The sequence below is a fragment of the Planococcus citri genome, chromosome 1, assembly GCF_950023065.1.
Source record: "Planococcus citri chromosome 1, ihPlaCitr1.1, whole genome shotgun sequence".
NCBI lineage: Eukaryota > Metazoa > Arthropoda > Insecta > Hemiptera > Pseudococcidae > Planococcus > Planococcus citri.
The window spans coordinates 57,423,989-57,442,361 of NC_088677.1; the positions used below are offsets into that span (position 1 = coordinate 57,423,989).

General features: G+C 35.4%; 5 protein-coding genes across 7 annotated transcripts in view; 2 read left to right on the forward strand and 3 right to left on the reverse strand.

Annotated features, from left to right (window-relative positions):
- The window catches only part of LOC135833010 (protein phosphatase 3 catalytic subunit alpha-like), a 33,791-nt gene extending 23,586 nt beyond the window's left edge, over positions 1-10,205 (reverse strand). Inside the window, exon 1 of one of the 3 annotated variants that reach the window (XM_065346599.1) lies at positions 10,072-10,205. The gene's annotated coding sequence lies outside the window, so the exon portion shown is untranslated. Of the gene's footprint in view, positions 1-8,106; positions 8,199-8,926; positions 9,229-10,071 lie in introns of those variants that run through there. The other 2 variants (XM_065346601.1, XM_065346604.1) reach the window with 2 other exon arrangements.
- LOC135833015 (transmembrane protein 223) overlaps positions 1-10,242 on the reverse strand; it is a 41,068-nt gene extending 30,826 nt beyond the window's left edge. The window contains exons 1-2 of the mRNA XM_065346609.1: positions 10,111-10,242; positions 9,537-10,029 (exon numbers count right to left, since the gene is read on the reverse strand). Coding sequence (XP_065202681.1) covers positions 9,537-10,026 — 490 coding nt within the window. The 5' untranslated portion in view covers positions 10,027-10,029; positions 10,111-10,242. The remainder of the gene's footprint in view (positions 1-9,536; positions 10,030-10,110) is intronic.
- Positions 10,243-12,929: 2,687 nt separating this feature from the next.
- On the forward strand, positions 12,930-14,939 carry LOC135833013 (RNA-binding protein NOB1-like). Its single transcript, XM_065346607.1, has 7 exons — positions 12,930-13,140; positions 13,216-13,348; positions 13,429-13,637; positions 13,701-14,090; positions 14,166-14,405; positions 14,480-14,615; positions 14,696-14,939. Exons 1-7 carry the CDS (start codon positions 13,072-13,074, stop codon positions 14,824-14,826), a joined length of 1,308 nt encoding a protein of 435 aa, XP_065202679.1. The 5' UTR covers positions 12,930-13,071; the 3' UTR covers positions 14,827-14,939.
- Positions 14,839-16,406, reverse strand: nclb (no child left behind). Its single transcript, XM_065346605.1, has one exon. It carries the CDS (start codon positions 16,252-16,254, stop codon positions 14,941-14,943), a length of 1,314 nt encoding a protein of 437 aa, XP_065202677.1. The 5' UTR covers positions 16,255-16,406; the 3' UTR covers positions 14,839-14,940.
- A 271-nt stretch (positions 16,407-16,677) lies between these two features.
- On the forward strand, positions 16,678-18,337 carry LOC135833014 (uncharacterized). The gene is made up of 7 exons (XM_065346608.1): positions 16,678-16,973; positions 17,045-17,189; positions 17,263-17,421; positions 17,488-17,607; positions 17,685-17,865; positions 17,927-18,031; positions 18,101-18,337. The coding sequence occupies exons 1-7, from the start codon at positions 16,845-16,847 to the stop codon at positions 18,291-18,293; spliced, it is 1,032 nt and encodes a 343-aa protein (XP_065202680.1). The 5' UTR covers positions 16,678-16,844; the 3' UTR covers positions 18,294-18,337.
- The last annotated feature ends 36 nt before the right edge of the window (positions 18,338-18,373 follow it).

Sequence of the window (18,373 nt, forward strand, 5' to 3'; positions counted from 1 at the left end):
CAAAGAAAATCAATACTCGAGTTACTCTATCGCGCCGCCGCCGCTTACCTTTTACCGACTCCGAAAGCGAAAAAAAACCTCCGCCGCGAACCTCCCCCGAGCCTTACGGTGCTGTTGGTCGTTGCAATACGCTACGCGCGAGGACTCCATCTCTCTCCTCCCGCCTCACACCCTCATTCTCGCGCTCTATGTGCGCTGGAACTTGCCCGTAAAGACCTCCAGGGTAAACTCGTATTAATAAGATAACAATTTCAAAGTTCGTTCTTTCTCTTTCCATCTCACACACTGGTGTACTTTTTTCCCCTCTCTCTCCCCCGCCCGCATTCTCAACACTATCCTCGCGCCGCTGTTTCGAAAAAAAAAACAGCGAAGGGGGTAGTTTTCCTCCGTGTCCCCTCGCGTCTCACCTATTCGCGTTACCTTTACGCACATTTAAAATAATACAGCTGTAGTACGTGTGCGTGTAGTGTACCTTCTCTCTTTCGGTTCCTACCTCATCCTCCCCCCCTCTCAACCCCTATGCCAACCAATCTCGAGCTCATTACGTCTACGATATCGTGCGTAAATTGCAGAGAAAAAAACAAATTAAAAAACACACAGACCGATATTTGCGTTGAAATGCGAAGAAAAAAAAACGCAAATACTCGAACCCGCCATTATGTCGAGTCTGTCGGGATCACCCCGGCCCCGCTCCTGCTCTTCAACCCTTACACTTCACCGTGCAATGTTAGGTACCTAATTATACGTGCGCCAATACCGCACATTACGAATACCTGAATCAGATTACTGGCATTGGTCAATGACCAGATTTTAGCACTTTGAGGCGATGTGCGGTCTAGAGTGACAATTATTCATATTTCGTGAGGCGTTTTTTGCTTATTTCAAATCGTATAATCAAATCATTTTTCCTAAAAAAAATACGATTCCGAGTTTTTGGCAAGGTAAAACAGAAAACTTGATTCTTCGATCTTGAAAACTAAAAATTTGCTTCCTCGACATGAGAATTAAACAGTGCAGCAAAAAGTGAAAATTTTCAGCGACTAGTTTTAAATTTTTAAACTGTTTTAGTTTTCGATTCGGTTTTTTGTTTCATTTTCCTGTTTTCATCAGTTTACATTCTCGGTGTTTTAATTTCAAATTTTCAGCCCTGGTCTTTGTAAATTTGAACCAAATTAGCAGGACAAACTATCAACAAAAAAACAACAACAACCATTTAAAAAAATCAGTTCTAGTTTTCATTTTATAATATTCAGTTTGGTTTCAAGTTTTCAAGATTCAATCTTCAGTTTCATCATTTTTCGGTTTCAGATTCAAAATTTTTCGGACCTGGTCTTTGGTAGGCAAAAAAGTACGAAATTGAGCAAATAACGGCAGGGTGTCTAGCAAAATTTCAAAATGAAGAAGTAGGACTCAAGTAGGACTTTCAGCAGGTCATTTTTCGAGCACTTATGGAATTTTTCAAGGTGAGGGGGGGGGGGGGGTCAAAATTTATTTTCAAGTTTTTAGCCAAATAGGTATTTGTAAAAAATGTTTTCTTTTCTGATGATTTCAAACACCTTATGATTATATTATTTAAACAAGCAGATGTCAAATTAACGGTTCACTCCAATTTTTTGTTTTATTTTCATGTTCGCTTGAAATTAGAAACTCGAATTCTTCTATTTGGATTGTAAATATTTCATATTATATTTGCTTCAAAATTTTGAAATTCGAATATTTTTTTTGATGAACAATTGAAAATGGAAACAGAAAAGCAAATCGAAAATCAGTATTCCAGGAGGCATAAGAACGATAGAATAATTCGAATGATATTTTTTTTTTTGAAAAATCCAAAATTAAAAAAGAAAGGCAAACGAACCCGAGCAATGCGAGGGAAAAAGATTCAAAATTGAAAAAATAAAGCGAACGGGCTTGAGCAAAGCGAGGGCAAAAGCTCTCAAAAATGTGTAATTCAAAATCTAAAGAAGTCGACAAATGAGCCCTTTTCTACAAAATTTGTTCAAAATTCCGGGAAAGGGGGAAAAATTGAAATTTTGAAAAAATCTTATTGAGAAAAAAGTAGGACTTTTGAGAAAAAGTAGGACTTTAGTAGGAATAGTAGGACCTGTTAGACACCTTGAACGGTCAAAAAATAGTTTCAGTTCCAGTTTGTTTTTTTTCATTTACATCAGTTTTGCAACCCTGGAAAATTATTATAAATTAAAATGAATTTTAAACCAAAAGTTTATTTTAGAGGTTGAAGGGAAGGGGGGGGTTAGCGGGAAAAGGCAGATGAGACGCGTTCAAATTCAAGGTTTTTAGATCAGTAGGTACTGAACACCCCCCTGCCCATTTCTACAAACAAAATCTCAAAGATTCCACATTTTAGAAGAAAAAAAACTAGTAGATAAAATCTAAACTGAAATTAGCTGATAACTCATGAAAAAAAATCGAACAGTTATCACTTTTCTTCAGTTTTATTTCACCAAAAATGTCAATCATCTGTTCCTTAATTTTTCAGGATACATAAAAACAAACAAAATGGCTACCCTCTCTCCCTTACCTAAATATTCAAAATGAAATTAGAAAATGGTCCATTTTTTACAATATTTCTCGAAATTTTGAAGTTTTGTCGAATGGTGAAGATTCGGGGGTGATTTTCATTTCAACAACAAATTAAAATATTGATTTTAGACCGATCAACTTGAACGCATGTCGCATCTTTATTAGGTCATTGCTTAGATTTTATGAAATTTTGTCCCTCTTCAAGGGGGCTTCACTCTCACTCCCAAGCCTCCTGAAAACGTCCTTTTGCCAGAGCGACTGCCACATTGATGCCTTCAACTTCTAAAATTGAAGGTACTAATCCACATAATATGTAACACAATTTTCTCAATTTTGGATAATTTTCGGTCAATGGAGGGACTAGAAGGGTCGAGTCGAAAAAAGGGGGAGAAGTGCGGCTGCATTTGAAAAAGTCATAAGGTACATCACATTTTCATATTTTTCATCAAAACGTATAGGCAAGTAAAAGTAATGAAAATTTGAGTAATTTTTCATAGTGAAGATGTGAGTGAGACGAAGGAAATACGTGAAATATTCCATCGATTTTCAAGAATTGTTTTTCATCATCATTTTATTGCCTTTATTTTCGACTTTCGAGAATAACAGACAACTGCAAAAATTGATAAACAAAAACCAACAGGAGTCTAAATTGAATTTTATCTATTTCGAGAGACAATTCACAGGAGAAAAGAGAGGGTTTGATATCCGCAAACTTCAAAGAACACATCTCTGCCTACACTGTGCAGATTTTTTGTGTGCGGAGGGGGGCGGGGGTGAATATCAGATATCTTTAAAGGAACGTTACCTACGTACTGAAATGAATAAATCGATAATTCTATGTCAAAAGTAATACTGCATTCAATACATTTCAGATCAACCCTTTTTTCCTTATAATACATATGACACAGGAGATACCATAACCTAGGGTGAAACTGTAAACCACTTGTCTTTCAATAGAAAATCTCACATATACATCACTTCCACGTACGTTAACCATCATCGAGTGGCAAGTTCGATTAGTTTTTATTTTATAAAAATCATCGCAAGATGGAGCAAAAAGAAGACAAATCAACAAATGAATTTAAAACGTCAAATTTTTAAATTTTACAGCCTGTAGGTATTATCTAAACCTCGTAGGATAGGTTTAACCCGAGTTACTTAACGAATTTGAAAATTGGATTGGCCTGTTTCACTAACTTTTTTTTTTCAAAGAACACGCGGAGAAAGGATTTAGGATTTGTAAAGAAAATAAAGTAAGTTCAATCTGCAAAAAAAAAAACCTGCATTAGAACTGGCAAACCAGCTGATAATCTGCGTGAGCTTCACAAGCCAAGCTACAAAAAGCTTACAATTTCAGAGGTGAGCTTTACTACAGTCTTTTAAAAATCTGATAGCTTAAACTGAAAGCTTAAGCTGAGCTTTTCGTTTCTCAATTCTGACTAAATGATACCTACACTTTCACCACAAGCTCGAGAGATACCAAGTCGATATTATTTCGACACCTTTGTAGACTTGGTTGAAATAAAATTGCAAAAACACGAGGAATTTTCTTTTTCGAAACATAACCTATGTGAAAAAAATCACGTCGACGATAAATTAAAATCGCTAGTGGTTAATTTTTATCATCTTAGTACGAGACGAGATGATTGTCGATGCGGAGATTACACTGTGCGAGTACACATTGAGGACGACCATCCATCCGTGTCGTGGGGGCGGAGGTTCATAAGGGGATCTGGGTGGGTCAAGGAGGACACAACGCGATTACATAGTGCGTCTTTTCTATCTCTGTCTCACACCGTAAAGCTACAGCTTCTTACACGACGACGAGCGACGCTACCGAATGCTATGGATACTGCTGCTTTTGCTGCTGCTGTTGTGCTTCCACCGACGACGTATATATTTCAATATTTTGGCCAAACTCCAATACCAACCGCGAACATCTTCGCAGTTGAGAAAAATATGCCCAATAGAATAGTTTCACGCTTCATTGTTTCCTCTGCCGATGTCTTCGTCGTCGTCGTGACTGTCGCTCACGTATGAAGCGCCGCAGCTACTAAAATCGCGAAATAATTTTTTAATTATCGGGCTGTCTTCTTCTTCTTCTTTATGTTGCTGAAGGCGTGAAGGCAAAGTGGTCTTTCACGATTTGTTTTTCCGTCGGTCTGTCTGTAGTTATCGATACGATGAACGATAGCAAGGTAGGGTGTAGGCAATTGAACTACAGCCAGTGACCGGTGTCGCGATTTCGCCATATCGTAATCAATCTTAATTCAAATGGCGGCCGCTGAGAGAATTAGCCAAGCATATGTTTTGCACTCGATAGAAGCGATACGGTCAAGGGTCCAATGCCGCTCGTTTTATCTTGGTAATTCCGGTAAAGGACTCATCGTGTCAACGAAGGTTTCGACGAGTATCGCCGAAAAAGATTGATCAGCTTGGAGATTCTGTAACCCAGCAGGTTACGTTATTTGTGAGAAATATTACTGCGAGCCAGTGTATGGAAATATTTTTATTTTACTTGTGACAAAAGGGGAGGAAGTTGGGGTGAAAATTTTTAATTAATAAAAGAAGAGGAGAGGAGAGAAGAGTTTGACAATTTGAGCATTTTATTTGAAATATAAGAAAGGACATTTTCCTTCCAATGAAATTGGGAATGAAATGAACGCTGCGACACTCAAAAAACCGAACTGTTTCTGATTTTATGCATAAGTGGATGATATTTTCTGCAATCCGAAGTTAATCTTGAACATTCTGTGAAAGAGTTTCAAGCCAAATCATCTTTCAGGAGATTTTCGTCATTTGTGATTACAAACTCCAACCTTTTTCTTCTTCTGATGGGCTTTCCTTGAATTTTTTCTCTTCATGCTCAGTTTTTTCGGATTAAAAATAAACTTTTTGTTAGCAGATGAATCTCCAATTAATTCAAAACTCAACAAACAGTTTTATTTAAAGATAAATAACTTCATTCGGAGCATTCAAGTTTACTCCGAGTCTCCGATTCTGATCAGCTCAAAAAATTTACAAGAAAATTTACTAATACCATCTTCCTTTTACAACTCATTTTCTTGATTGATCAATAGATTTATTTTGTAATAGCAACTTGTTATTCAAAAAAAAAAAAAAGGTAGGGAAGATCTTGATTAGAAATATAGTGGAAAATTATTCAATTCTGAAGAAATATAATAAATCATCGATAAAATTCCGAACAATCATCTCGTAACGACAGTCGATTATTTTCAAAGTTTCATTCAAATTAGTTGTTATTCGAAAACGATTCGTTCAAAAATAAATTATTTCGTCTTTAAATCACCGAAGAACTACGATTAATTTTTCTCAAATAAAGTTACTCCTACACGATCCATCGATTACACTTCAATTTTTGCTTTGAAGCTATTGATTTTTTTTTTTTTTTTCGTTTAGAAAACACAAGAGATTAGCACAAATAAACCATAATTTCAGAGCTGATTTGTTTGAAAATCGAACCTTCACAAGTTCATATCGCGAAATTACCAAATTCGTTGAAATACGAGTTCAAGTTCATGAACAAAAGCTTTCAATTTAGGATTTAAAAAAATCACTTCAATATACAGGGTAGGTAGGTAGTAGGTAGGTTAGGGTGTACCTTATTTGTATAGTGAACAATTTTTTTTGATTTTTTTCGCTCCCCCCCCCCAAAAAAAAACATGACCCCATGGTGAAAAAATAATACTCTGAAAATTTCAGCCCCCTAGGTGAAAAACGTGGTGCCGGTGTGCCCCCCAATTTTCCCATATATGAAAAAATCGAAATATCAGGCACAAGTTTTAAAATTGTGAACTTTCTAGTTCTAACTCTCAGTAAAGTCCCTACTCACGTAAAATCAACCTATATAGCAATTTTAGCCCTCTATCTCCACCCAAGACTAACCAGTGGATTAGAGTGGAGAGCTCATATTTATGCCTACATACTAGTGAAAAAATATTTAATGACGCCCTAAATTGTTGTCAGGCTTCACAAGAAAAATTTCTCTAATTACATTAGTAAAAATGATTCGTGCTAGGGAGCACGCCCTTAAAATATAAAAGAAATCAGAAAAATTGAAATTTTCACATTTTTTTTTTACATCATAATCCTTGGATTTGGTCCATTCTCATTAGAAAATACTATTAAATATTTCATGACCTGTCTACATGATGAAAAGGTGGAACTTGTCTCCTCCCCCAGAAAATAAAAAAATATGAATATTATTACATTTTTTTCTTCCATATTTTAATCCTTGGATTTGGCCGATCTTCATCAGAAAAGCACTACCTATGTCAGACTTTTAAAAACTTGTAGAAAAATGACAAATTTCTGAATTTTGGAAAAAAGAATTATCTAAAAGCATTCTGCACAGAGATGAGAAATGTTCACCTAATTACGAGTACCTTTAGACATCAATTTTCATCTTTCCCAATATTCTTCAATTTTGGGGGTCTCATAAAAATGGACCACCATAATTTGGAGGACAAAAGGGTGCTTTTCTTGAAAAAGTGGTTATCTAAAAGTAGGTACTCTGCTCAGAAACGAAACATCATCAAAAAATTTGTATAGATATGAATTTTTCATTTTTTTGTGGATTTTTTTTCAACTTTGAGGGGCTTTATAGGTAACCAGCATGATTTGGGAGACCGGGAGGGGGGAAGGTTTTTCTTGAAAAAGGGCTTATATTCTGAAAGATTCTGCACATAAATAAAAAAATTTCAAAAAATTCCTACAGACATCAATTTTTAATATTTTTTTATTTTTCCCAAATTTGAGGGGCTTCAAGCAAGAGAGCCAAAATCATTGGGGGGGTCCAACAATGGCTTTTTCTTGAAAAGGGGGTTATGTAGAATAATTCTAATGTAGAAATGAGATATTTTCATCAAATTTTCCATAAGTTTGATTTATTATCATTTTTTGTGATTTTTTCAACTTTGAGGAGCCCCTTACTAGGGGCCCAATATGGTTTGAAGGGCCGGGCAAATTTTTTTTCTCAAAAAGGGGATTATTTAAAAACATTCTGGCGCAGAAAAAAAGGAATTTTCATGAATATAACTTTTTTTGGATTTTTTCCCCCACTTAGGGGGCTACCGGCATCACTTTTTTTACAGATAAGGGAAAAGTAAAAAATAGGGAATTATTTTCTCACTCGAGGTCATGTTTGGGGGGGAGCTACAAAATTCGAACTTTTCAAAATAAGGTACACCCTAGTAGGTACACAACTACACACCACAATCACCACCAAACTGAGTTAAAATGACATTTCTAAAACATTCAAGTTTGAAATAGGCCTTTACCAAGAACAAAACAATAAAAATTCATAAATAAAAATAAATCCCTACGCAAAAACATTTTGCAAAAATTACCATCGAACAAAGGGAAAACTTCAGGTAAAAAAAAAATATTTCGAAAACTCGTAACTGTATCTAATTAGCCAACTAGCAAAAAGGCATCGAGAATTGCGAATCCGCATAAAGCCCCATTAGAATCTCACTCGCTATTTTATTACAGTATAAGTTCACAAAAGCCTGCTCGCTTTTCTCATTCGCATCCACTTACAGAAGAAGGAAAATAAGCCACTCGCGAATTAAAATTCCGACCGACATCATCGCACAACCGTCGGAAAAACGTGCACAGATAACCAATATGAATAGAGCTCGATAAGAAATGTTTGGTTATTGGAAGTTTTGTGTTCTTGGCAAAATGTAAAGCAGATAAGATGAGGTGAAAGAGAGAAGGAAACGTTTCGATGTTTACGTCTCTTTATGAATACTCATTAAAAGGGATAACATGATTAAACTTTTTAGCATTTCAAATCAACTCGAAGGCAGTTTCTTTAGCTGCGAGATATTTACTTTACTTAACAAGTTTCGTACTTTCGTGGTCTTTTGAGGTAACTTCGTTTCGAGTTAGGCAGGAAAAAAAAATACGAAAAAAATACTTCATCGCGAGCTAACAGAGCGAAAAAAAAATTCGCAACGTTTGCAACCTTCTTCAGCACACGAAATAGTCCTTCACCTTAATGGGAAAATTAGGCCAATCTCGCGAACAGGTCGAAACCACGAGAACGCGTAGATTTACACACGTATCGAATTAGGAATTATTGCACTATATATAGGTTTTCTGGTAGTAAACTTAAAAAAATACAGTACCTATATTAGATATATTACGAATGGGGTAAAGTTTTCATAACGTGTCATGTTTTCCACGATACGAAGTGAACGCTTCATTAATCAATCACACGATATAAAGAACTACTCATTACACCGATAACGTTACGATATCACGCAAAAAACAAGTTCAAAAAAGAGAGAGACAGCAAAAAAAGAAATAAAAAAAGAATATTACAAAAATACACTCAAAGATGGAGAATACCTACCTAAGAAAAAGTAAAGGAACCGGTTCTTGGAATATTAAAATCATAAAATCAACACCGCTAAGCATCATATTGATGGAACGAAAAAAAAACACACTGAAACAGGTATCTAAACTAGCACGATTTTCGAATTTTACAAACACAAATTTACCGTAGTAGAGTACATTATAATTACAAATATAACAAGTACGTGAATGGAATAACCCTAAACCTGCGAGTTTAGGTTTCTTTAGGTTTTGTTCGCGACTAGAATGATGAGAAATGATAAGAGAAATGAAACTGGAATATGGGCGAGCTTTTTCATAAGTATTTGGCAGTTGGAAAAAATATAATTTTTTTTTTCGAGCGGACACCTACCCGGCCGCTGTAATATTGCTTTAATTATACGATGATAATAATAGAAGAACGATGACAAGAAACCTACAAGGGGTGAAGAAATCACTGACGTCGGCGTACTGACGGTCTATTTTTGTTACAGCAACAGTAATCGACTTGGAAATATTATCGTTTGCAGAGCGGATAATGTTGGGGAGAGAAAAAGCGCATCCGTTTTCGAGCCGCTGATAATGAATAACGCCCGTGATAATATTAATTTATAAGATTGGATAATTACCTGTGCATACAAACGTAAACGGTATACCGTACATCCATTTCGTATCGTGCAAAGGTATTAAATTGAAAATATATACTTCGTTTTCACTTTCAGGAATTAATCGAGCGTATCTGATGTAATTGTACGCGAAATATACCCACACTGATAATTGCAGAGCGGCCAGATATCCCAATATACTAAAGTACCACGAATTATTTCGATACAACAGAACGTCGGTTTTCACATTCGTATCGATATCAAAAACTGATTTGTAGTGAGCGGAACGATATGCGGATATGGTGTTACGATGAGTGATAAAAACACGTTTAGAAATTGCTTGAAATACCGAACTGTGTATAGGTTTACGTACTACGGCCGAATCGTTGCATTGGCGGTGTTGGTTGATTAATACATTTTTCAAATATTTGCTATTGATAGCGCACAACGAATACCGAATGTGTTTTCCAAAAACACTGTACTTAAATGTTTGTAAACTAACAGTAATATTCATTTTCTGAAACAATTAATAACTGCATAAATGTTTAGTGATACTAACCATTTAATCATGTTTATCTCAATTCTAAAATCACTGTACTTCTCAAACTTTTAACGTGATCCAGCGGACATCGTGCTTCATCGCAAAACTTTTAACTTTTTTTTCACAACGGAGAACGGATGAAAATAATTTTGACATGACAAGCCTCCAAGGTTAGGTTCAAGCTCAACGAAAACAAGGTGCTCCGTCGCTCACGTCACTGTTGGCAACCAGCGCTACAGCGGTATCTTTATGCGAACAAAAAAAATTATTTTCAAAATTTTTCTAAAAAAATTTAACCAAAAAAAAAATATAAAAACACTACGAAAATCAGAAAATGAAAAATAAAATTTAAAATTTAAATTTGAAAATGAAATGACAATCATTCAGCAGTCAGCTGCTGTTGCTGTTTTTTGCTTTTCTCAAATCAGTCATCAGTCAAATGCTCAAATCATCAAATGTAAAATCACAACAACTCAATTTGAACTCATACAAGAAATTGCCGAAATTGGTTAATTTACTAATAAAATAAATAATTGATCATATTATGAAATATTGAAATTGTTGAACCAAGAAGGCAAGGAAAAGAAAAGAAGAAAAATGATCGGAAAAATTGGAAAAAAAAATAAAAAACTAAAAAGTTGAAAACTGCAAAATGCAAATTGCCAATTACTGCAAAAGTGAGAAAATGTGTTCAATATTGGTTCAATTCAATGAGATCATTTCATTTTCAACTTTCAATTGACGATTGATTTGAAAAATTGAGATCATCCATCGCAATGCAATGATCCGATCCATACTCGCTAATCGATACTCCGCTAGACCGCTACTCTCAACCTTTCTCAGCCGTCTCTTCGACCTCCGTCAGTCCAATATCTTCTTAACCATAAAATGAATAGTAATGCTTGATCAAACATAGAAATAAATTTTCAAATCGAATAATCGCCGTAATAAGTAAATAATAATTATATAATACTCACAAAGATACAGAATCGCACTCATTAAGGCTACAGATCGTAATCAGGCAAAAAGATTTGATTTCCCCGCGGGCCCGCGATAGGGAAGACAGCCAGATAATCAATTATTGTGCAGCTCAATTCAGGGATGCGGAGCGGAACTGAACCGGAACGAACCGGAACGCTAAACCCCTAACTTTTGGGAGAATTTTGGCGGAGCGGAACGGAACCTGGAGCAACTTTCAAAAAATATGCAGGAGCGAAACCGGAACCGAACCGGAATAAAAATTTGGGTTTTTAAAGCTCCGACCTAACAAAATTTTTTGACCTTTAATGAACGATTTTCAAGATTATAGTGTGAACAAAAGGTGTTTTTGCTGAAATTTTACCTCAATAAACTAGAAAATTGTAAAAAGACATGGTAAATGACATGAAAAAGACCATTTATACAATGTACTTTTGGAACAAAGCTGCAATTTTCAGCGATCAAAATTCAAATTTCTCATGTGAGCAGTGAGGTGGACTTTAAATTTCATTAAAACGCGCCTAATTCAACCATTTTTTTAAAATTTCGGGTATTTCAACATTTTCAACTTCAATTTTTGCTCAGAACATGAAAATTCTGATGTACTTTGAATGCAACCTTCTCTAAAACAAAAAAGAAAGATCGGAGCGGAACGGAACGCTAAACCGGAACGGAACGATATTTTTAATCGGAGCGGAACGACACAGGAAACCGGAACAGAATTATTTTTTATGTCGGAGCTGAACCCTGAACCCGGAACAAAATTCATTCCGCTCCGCATCCCTGGCTCAATTCCGTTGATTTTCTTTTCAAGATGGATTGCTTTAATATTTTGATATTTCACATTCGTCTGAAATCCACGCAAATTCATCAAGTTCATCACTCACTAATCTAAATTCTAAACCTAAGTATGAGTTTGATATAATATAATCACTTCAAAATTCATTCAATGAATTTGGAGTTTGGACAGCATAATATTAATTTTCTTTTTACGTAAGTCATAAATTCATTACCTATTGCGTACAAATTTCAATCATGACAAAGATTTTATGCAGTGAGGTCACTTGACTATTGAGCTAATCGTAAGTGCTAAGAGTAGTTAGACAATGCATACATACTAGGTTTCTTTTCTCGGCAAAGAAAATTCCGACTCTTTGTCTTCGTTTGCTGTAGGCCTCTACTTATAGGATAGGGGCAGGGCTTTGACTATATAGGTTGCAGATTCCTCTGAACTGAAATACGTCTGAACGGACATTTTTCTCCTCTTAATAGTTAATGGTCTTCATTATTTATGCTCCGGTTGCTGAAGAGTGAAGATTCTCACAATCGTCTCGCATATTACATAGGTACACTGTACCCACAGCTCTTGAATTACCTGCAACCTGCAATAAATAATTACAATGATCATGATCTCGCAATACCTACTTGACACTGAATTGATGATTGATGTACCATTGTTTGGCGGAGAAATTGCCATGGTCACTTTGGATTCAAAACACGTTCTCAAATCAATGAAATCATTCTTCATCCAGCGAAGTTTCATTCAACTTCGATTATAATTTGCTTGCTATACCTACTTCGAAGTTGGATTACGATTTGGATTTACTGTTTGAAATATTGGATTGTTGAACTGCTTACTTTTAGTATAACTATAACTATAACTAACACTGAAGTTCATTCATAATCATAACCAAATCATCGACAACGTTTTTGCACTATTTCAAAGTTTCGAAATCGAAATTCAAACCGTCTCATCAAATTTCAAAAATGAAAGATCAAATCGCGTAAAAAAAATGAAAAAAAACTTCAGCAGAAGCTTTCAATCGACCTTCTACAACTCGAAGTTGCAAAGCATGTTCTTCAATGACCGATGACGTCAGTTTTCTGCGACGGTAAGGTATTCGGTCATAGTAGTTGACATGTGACTTTTTCTTATCTGACAAATTCCCATTATCTCTGCCGAATTTTCAGTCATGAAAAACTAGAAAAAGTACTTCGTTGCGGTGATTTTTCTTGGTCGTATTTCCTCAATTTGCGATCATGCAAAATAAAAAAGCCAAATACCTTGTAGTGGATACAACACCATTCATTCAAAATGCTCCTTTGCATGTAAGTTATTCCTCTTCGTCTCTCTTGCTAGTCGAGAGTTCTTGCTAATTCGAAAAGGATCTTGTCTCATTTCAGGAAGTTGGAGAAAATGTTCTTACAATTTCCGATGTAGTGGAAGAAATTCGTAACAAAAGACAGCTGCGTCATCTTGCTTCTCTTACTTATGATCTGCAAATCAAAGATGTTTTCCAAGAACACATCAGTTTCGGTAAGTGTTTTTCTCTGCTTCTACATATAATAGAAATGTGTTTCACGATGATGTATTCCTGAATTTATATATTTTTTTAGTGTCCGACTTTGCAAAGAAAACCGGTGATTACAGTTCCCTGTCGAGTACCGATATAAAGTTGATAGCACTGACGTATCAATTAGAATTGGAAAATGTTGGTCGTGATCATCTACGAAAGTCGCCGATTATGAAACGTTTCGATATTAATGCTTCCAAAATAGTCAAACCAATTGATCCAAAAGTTAATGGATTGTCTCTACCAGTTAAAGTAAGCAATGTTCAGACTATTAATTTTCATTACGTGTTCGTATACTTAACACTGCTGAATTAGCTTTCAGATGTCAAGTTGAAAAATAGACTGGAAAACGATGAGGTGATTGATCACGAAAAAAAAGAAGCTGCGAGTGACGATGAATACGAAAGTGCAGAGGAGGAAGTATCCGATGATCATTTTGAAGATGTAGGAAGTGACAATGCGTCCGATAGCCAAGAACTGTTAGAAGAGGAGGAAGGCGAAGATCATGATGATTATGATGAAGAAGAAGAGGAAGAAGAAGAAGAAGATGATGATGATGACGACGACGACGACGACGACGGCGATGATGATACCAATTGGGTCACTCCGAGTAACATTTCTAATTTAAAACGAACTGTTCATGGCGGAAATTACTCTGATAAAGAAGTCATTGTTGGCTGTATGAGCACTGATTTCGCTGTACAAGTAAGTCGTGTAATTTTAAAATACATAAAATTGAGTATCATTGTAGGTATTGATGATATTTTCCTCACTTTTCAGAACGTATTGATGCAGCTGGGCTTGAAAGTGGTAGCTTTGGACGGTAGAATCATAACTCAACTACGTTCTTACGTTTTACGATGTTACGCGTGTTTCAAACTCACCACCAATATGAGGAAAGTATTTTGCCCGAAATGTGGTTTGAAAACACTCAAAAGAGTATCAGTATTCCTTGACGAAAAAGGCAATAAATGTATAAACATTAATTTCAAAAAACCCATTAATGCTAAAGGAAAACGAGTTCGTATTGTTGCATTGATTTCTTATTCTGTTGAACTCTCAAGTTACTATAATATCATTTTTTTTTCGCACAGTTTTCATTACCAATGCCTCAAGGAGGTAAACACGCTGTGAATCCTAGATTAGTTGAAGATGCTAGAAGACCACATCAGAAACCTTCCAGACTCGCTAGAACGAAAACTGATGCACTTGAACCTGATTATATCGCAGGTGGGCGTCTTGAAGAATTACTTTCTGAAAATTACTGCTTAAAGGTGCATAGAATTCGATTGTAATAAATTATGTTTCAGGTATTTCACCTTTCGCAACTAGAGATGTATATTCGAAATCTGCTCAACTTGGTTTCAACAAAGGAAAGCCAGTATTCAAGTATTGGATGCGAAGAAATCCTAATGAAGCGAAGCGAAACCCCAAGAAATAATTACATCAAAACTTTTTTTTGTACATAAATTTTGTATTTATTTGATAAATAATGTATAATTGTCAACAAACGTTTATAAAATGATGAATAAAACGAATACGAAATAAAAATAATTCATTCGGAAAATTCATCGTTAGAAACATTTTCTGGTTTAGTTGATTCTTCTAAACTAACAACTTTGAGAACTGTTTTACCACGTTTTTCTGACATACCTCCGACAGCCGCTAAGTATGGAAAATCTGGATTCAGATCAATACAATGAAGACCTCCCAACTTTAAATCCTTCATGGTTATCATATTGTATTCATTCGAAGTATCCCATAATTTCATACATTCGTCGGTGGAAATACTCACTAACACGTCCGGATGATTAGGATCCACACATAGGCCGGTAACTTCTTTACTATGAGCTTGAAATTGGTGAATGGGTTTCTTTTTCTTGCGCCAATCTAAATGACGAATTTGACCATCCTCGGTGCCGATGAAACATCTATGCTCATTCGTTACATCCCAAAACATCGATTCGATCGGCGAATCCAAATTAATCTCTTTAAATTCGTCATATACGCGACAATCGTAATTACGTAGAACACCATCAGCGCAACCAGTCAATAAGAAATTAGCATTATGTGGATTCCAAGCGAGATTTTGAACTTTATCGCTGAAAGAGTTGATTTCGGTGGCGACTTTTCCGTCATCTAAATCCCACATCAATACTCTATTATCTACGCCACCACTGCATAAAATATGAGTCAATTCGGTATTCCATGCAAGACTTAATACAGCGTCGGTATGACCGTAATTCTTTTCTGGGTTCTTTTTTTTGCGACGTCCCAATCTGAAGACAGGTGCGACTGAATTGATAATATCTAAATCCCAAATTTCAACGATCGGTTTCATGCTGCCGATAGCGCAAACGTTGCTGGTTTCAGAAGCGCCGGGAATGTTTAACCATTCGACACATAACGCTGGCGATTTTAGTACCATATCGTGATGGATATACATATCGCCATCGTTTTCATTGTAAACATATACGTCTAGTGTGTTGTAGTCGTCATCAACATGGCCTACAATTAACAAGTTGTCGTCTTCTTTAATAAGTTCATCTTCTTTTTCACTGTCATCGGAATCGTCACGTTTTCGTTTCTTCTCTTTCTCATTTTTCTTCTTCTTCTTCTTCTTTTTCTTATCTGCATCGAAAGTTGCTATACCTTTGATACTCACGCGCAGTTCATCTTCATTGTCGTAATTCTTGAAGTCGTATTCGTCGTCTGAAGAAGTTGGTTTCGAGGGTTTACCAGATTCATCTTCTTCGTCACTTTTCTGCTCGACGATTTCTCGAAGTTCCTCTTCAGTCAAATGGACATTGTCTGGTTCTCGTTTAGCGACACCTTGCTTTATCCACTTGACGCAACTTACGAAATTCATGATTACGAAAACATACAGTAAAGAATTAACTTATGAAGTTGACAAAAGCTTTTAGATAATTAAAAAAAGAAGTACAAACGTTCAACTAGTCACATTTTCTTACGAAAAACTTCAACGAATGAGTTGTTTTGGAATGATAACACGAGTCGAAAGTCGATTCTTTTTCAATATCGATTGTTTGAAATGAATTGAAGAAATGGCGAAATTTTTGAAGTTTTCATTTCTGAATTTACTAAAGGAAGTAGCTTTTACAAAATGATGAGAAATTGACAGTTCATCCTCAATCTATGAAATAAATATCCGATTTTTTTAATCGCCAATAATTCAACAACTTTCGATCGATCGAAATCGATTGACTGATTTTCAGTCTCTCAATGTAAACATGGAACACGTGCTTCTCTTATCACTTGGCCGCACTTGAAAAAACTTCTGATTTTTTTGAAAAATTCTCTCCAGATTCTTTGAGTTTATATTTTTATTTTTGAGGATATTTTTTAAAATTTAATTCTAAAAGCTAATTTCCCGATGAGTTATTAGATAGATATCAACTGATCTACAAGTTTCACCCGTTTCCGGTGAAATGAAACAAGATGTTGGCTCCTGAAGTTTGGTCGATTAAAACTAAAGAAACATGCAGTAGCGTTTATACGAGTGAATTTAAGGAGTATAAAGTCGATTACGTTGACCACTTAATAAAATCTAATCACTTCAGTCACAGCGTAAGTCGAATATTCCATACTATAGTCTGAAATTATTTTTCATTTGTTATAATATATATAAATTTTCTCAGGTTGCTTTTACGATTGCCGGTGATACGGAGGTTCCACATGATTTGATAAAAGTCCTCGAAACCGATAATGAATACTACCTCATCTCCAGTGTACCGGTTTCTGAATTTTATGATTCCGTTTTCATTGATTCTTTCATTAAAAAAGGTACCTGGAAATTTCTATTAAGATTTAAATCTATTTCAATTAGTCATACTAATCACATTCTCATATTTTTCAGGTAAACTATCCGTATTGAGCGTCGAAGATGATATTTACAGTACCAATAGTTTTGCTGTTACGCCAAGTGGACTTCTGGTATTGAGACTTTTAGAAGAACCCTTTTCATGTTTAGGTATCGAAGGAAAACGTACGAAAATATGGAATAATAATCACTATGGTAATGACTTTCCATCTTCGTAAAATTCAATTTCACCATTTCCTTATTCGAATTTGTAATTTTCAGTGATTTCTTTGGACTTGAACAAGAAGGAAATTTCATCTGGTAAATTATGCGACCGTTATCGTAAACGTCTTACTGATTCTGATCTACGTTTTGATGTTATAGTTATTTGGGAACCACATGGTAAAATCAAAGTTTTTCACCACAAATTGTTCTCTTTCCACGAGTATTATTTTAAAAATTGAACGTGTTTTTGACAGAGGCTGCTATATGTCCGTCATCGATAGCATCTTATTTTAGTAAAAAATCGTATAAAGTTTCGTTATGTAGTCCAAAACATACAATTGCTCAACAATTCGAAGAATCTGTACCTAGTCCTTCGCTAACAGAACCAGAAGATTTTGTGCATTGGTTTGGCGTCCATTTACTTGAAGCAGATAGGCAAGTATTTGTTGAATTTTGAATCATTTTGGTTTCAAATTTTAATCATTCGATTTTTTAGACCATCTAAATCGAAAGAATCGCTACCTAAAACGAACGTCATAACGCACAAGTGGACCGGATTTTTCAGCTCGACTCAAGTGCTCAATTTATGGAGAAACCTGAAGTAAATTTACGGACTGTAGTTTATGTTTGTTTTGTTTTCAATTTGAAGCTCATTTTTTTCTTTTCACAGACTACGAAGGACTCAACTTTCAAATCAAAGCTGGTTTTCTTTGTACTTCAGTGATTTCGAAACTTCGCCATTGAATTTCTCATCGCCTTCTCAAGTCAACGTTGTTTCAGACAACTTTATTACTGTTTTTTGTACTAACGATAGCTGTATTATATATCCTCCCAAACCAATTAAGAAAGTTAATGATTTGTAGTTCAATGTTCCATTTTTTCGAAATACATTTTCTATTTTCATGTACTTTATTTTTGCGCAGTTCAGACACAATTGATACAA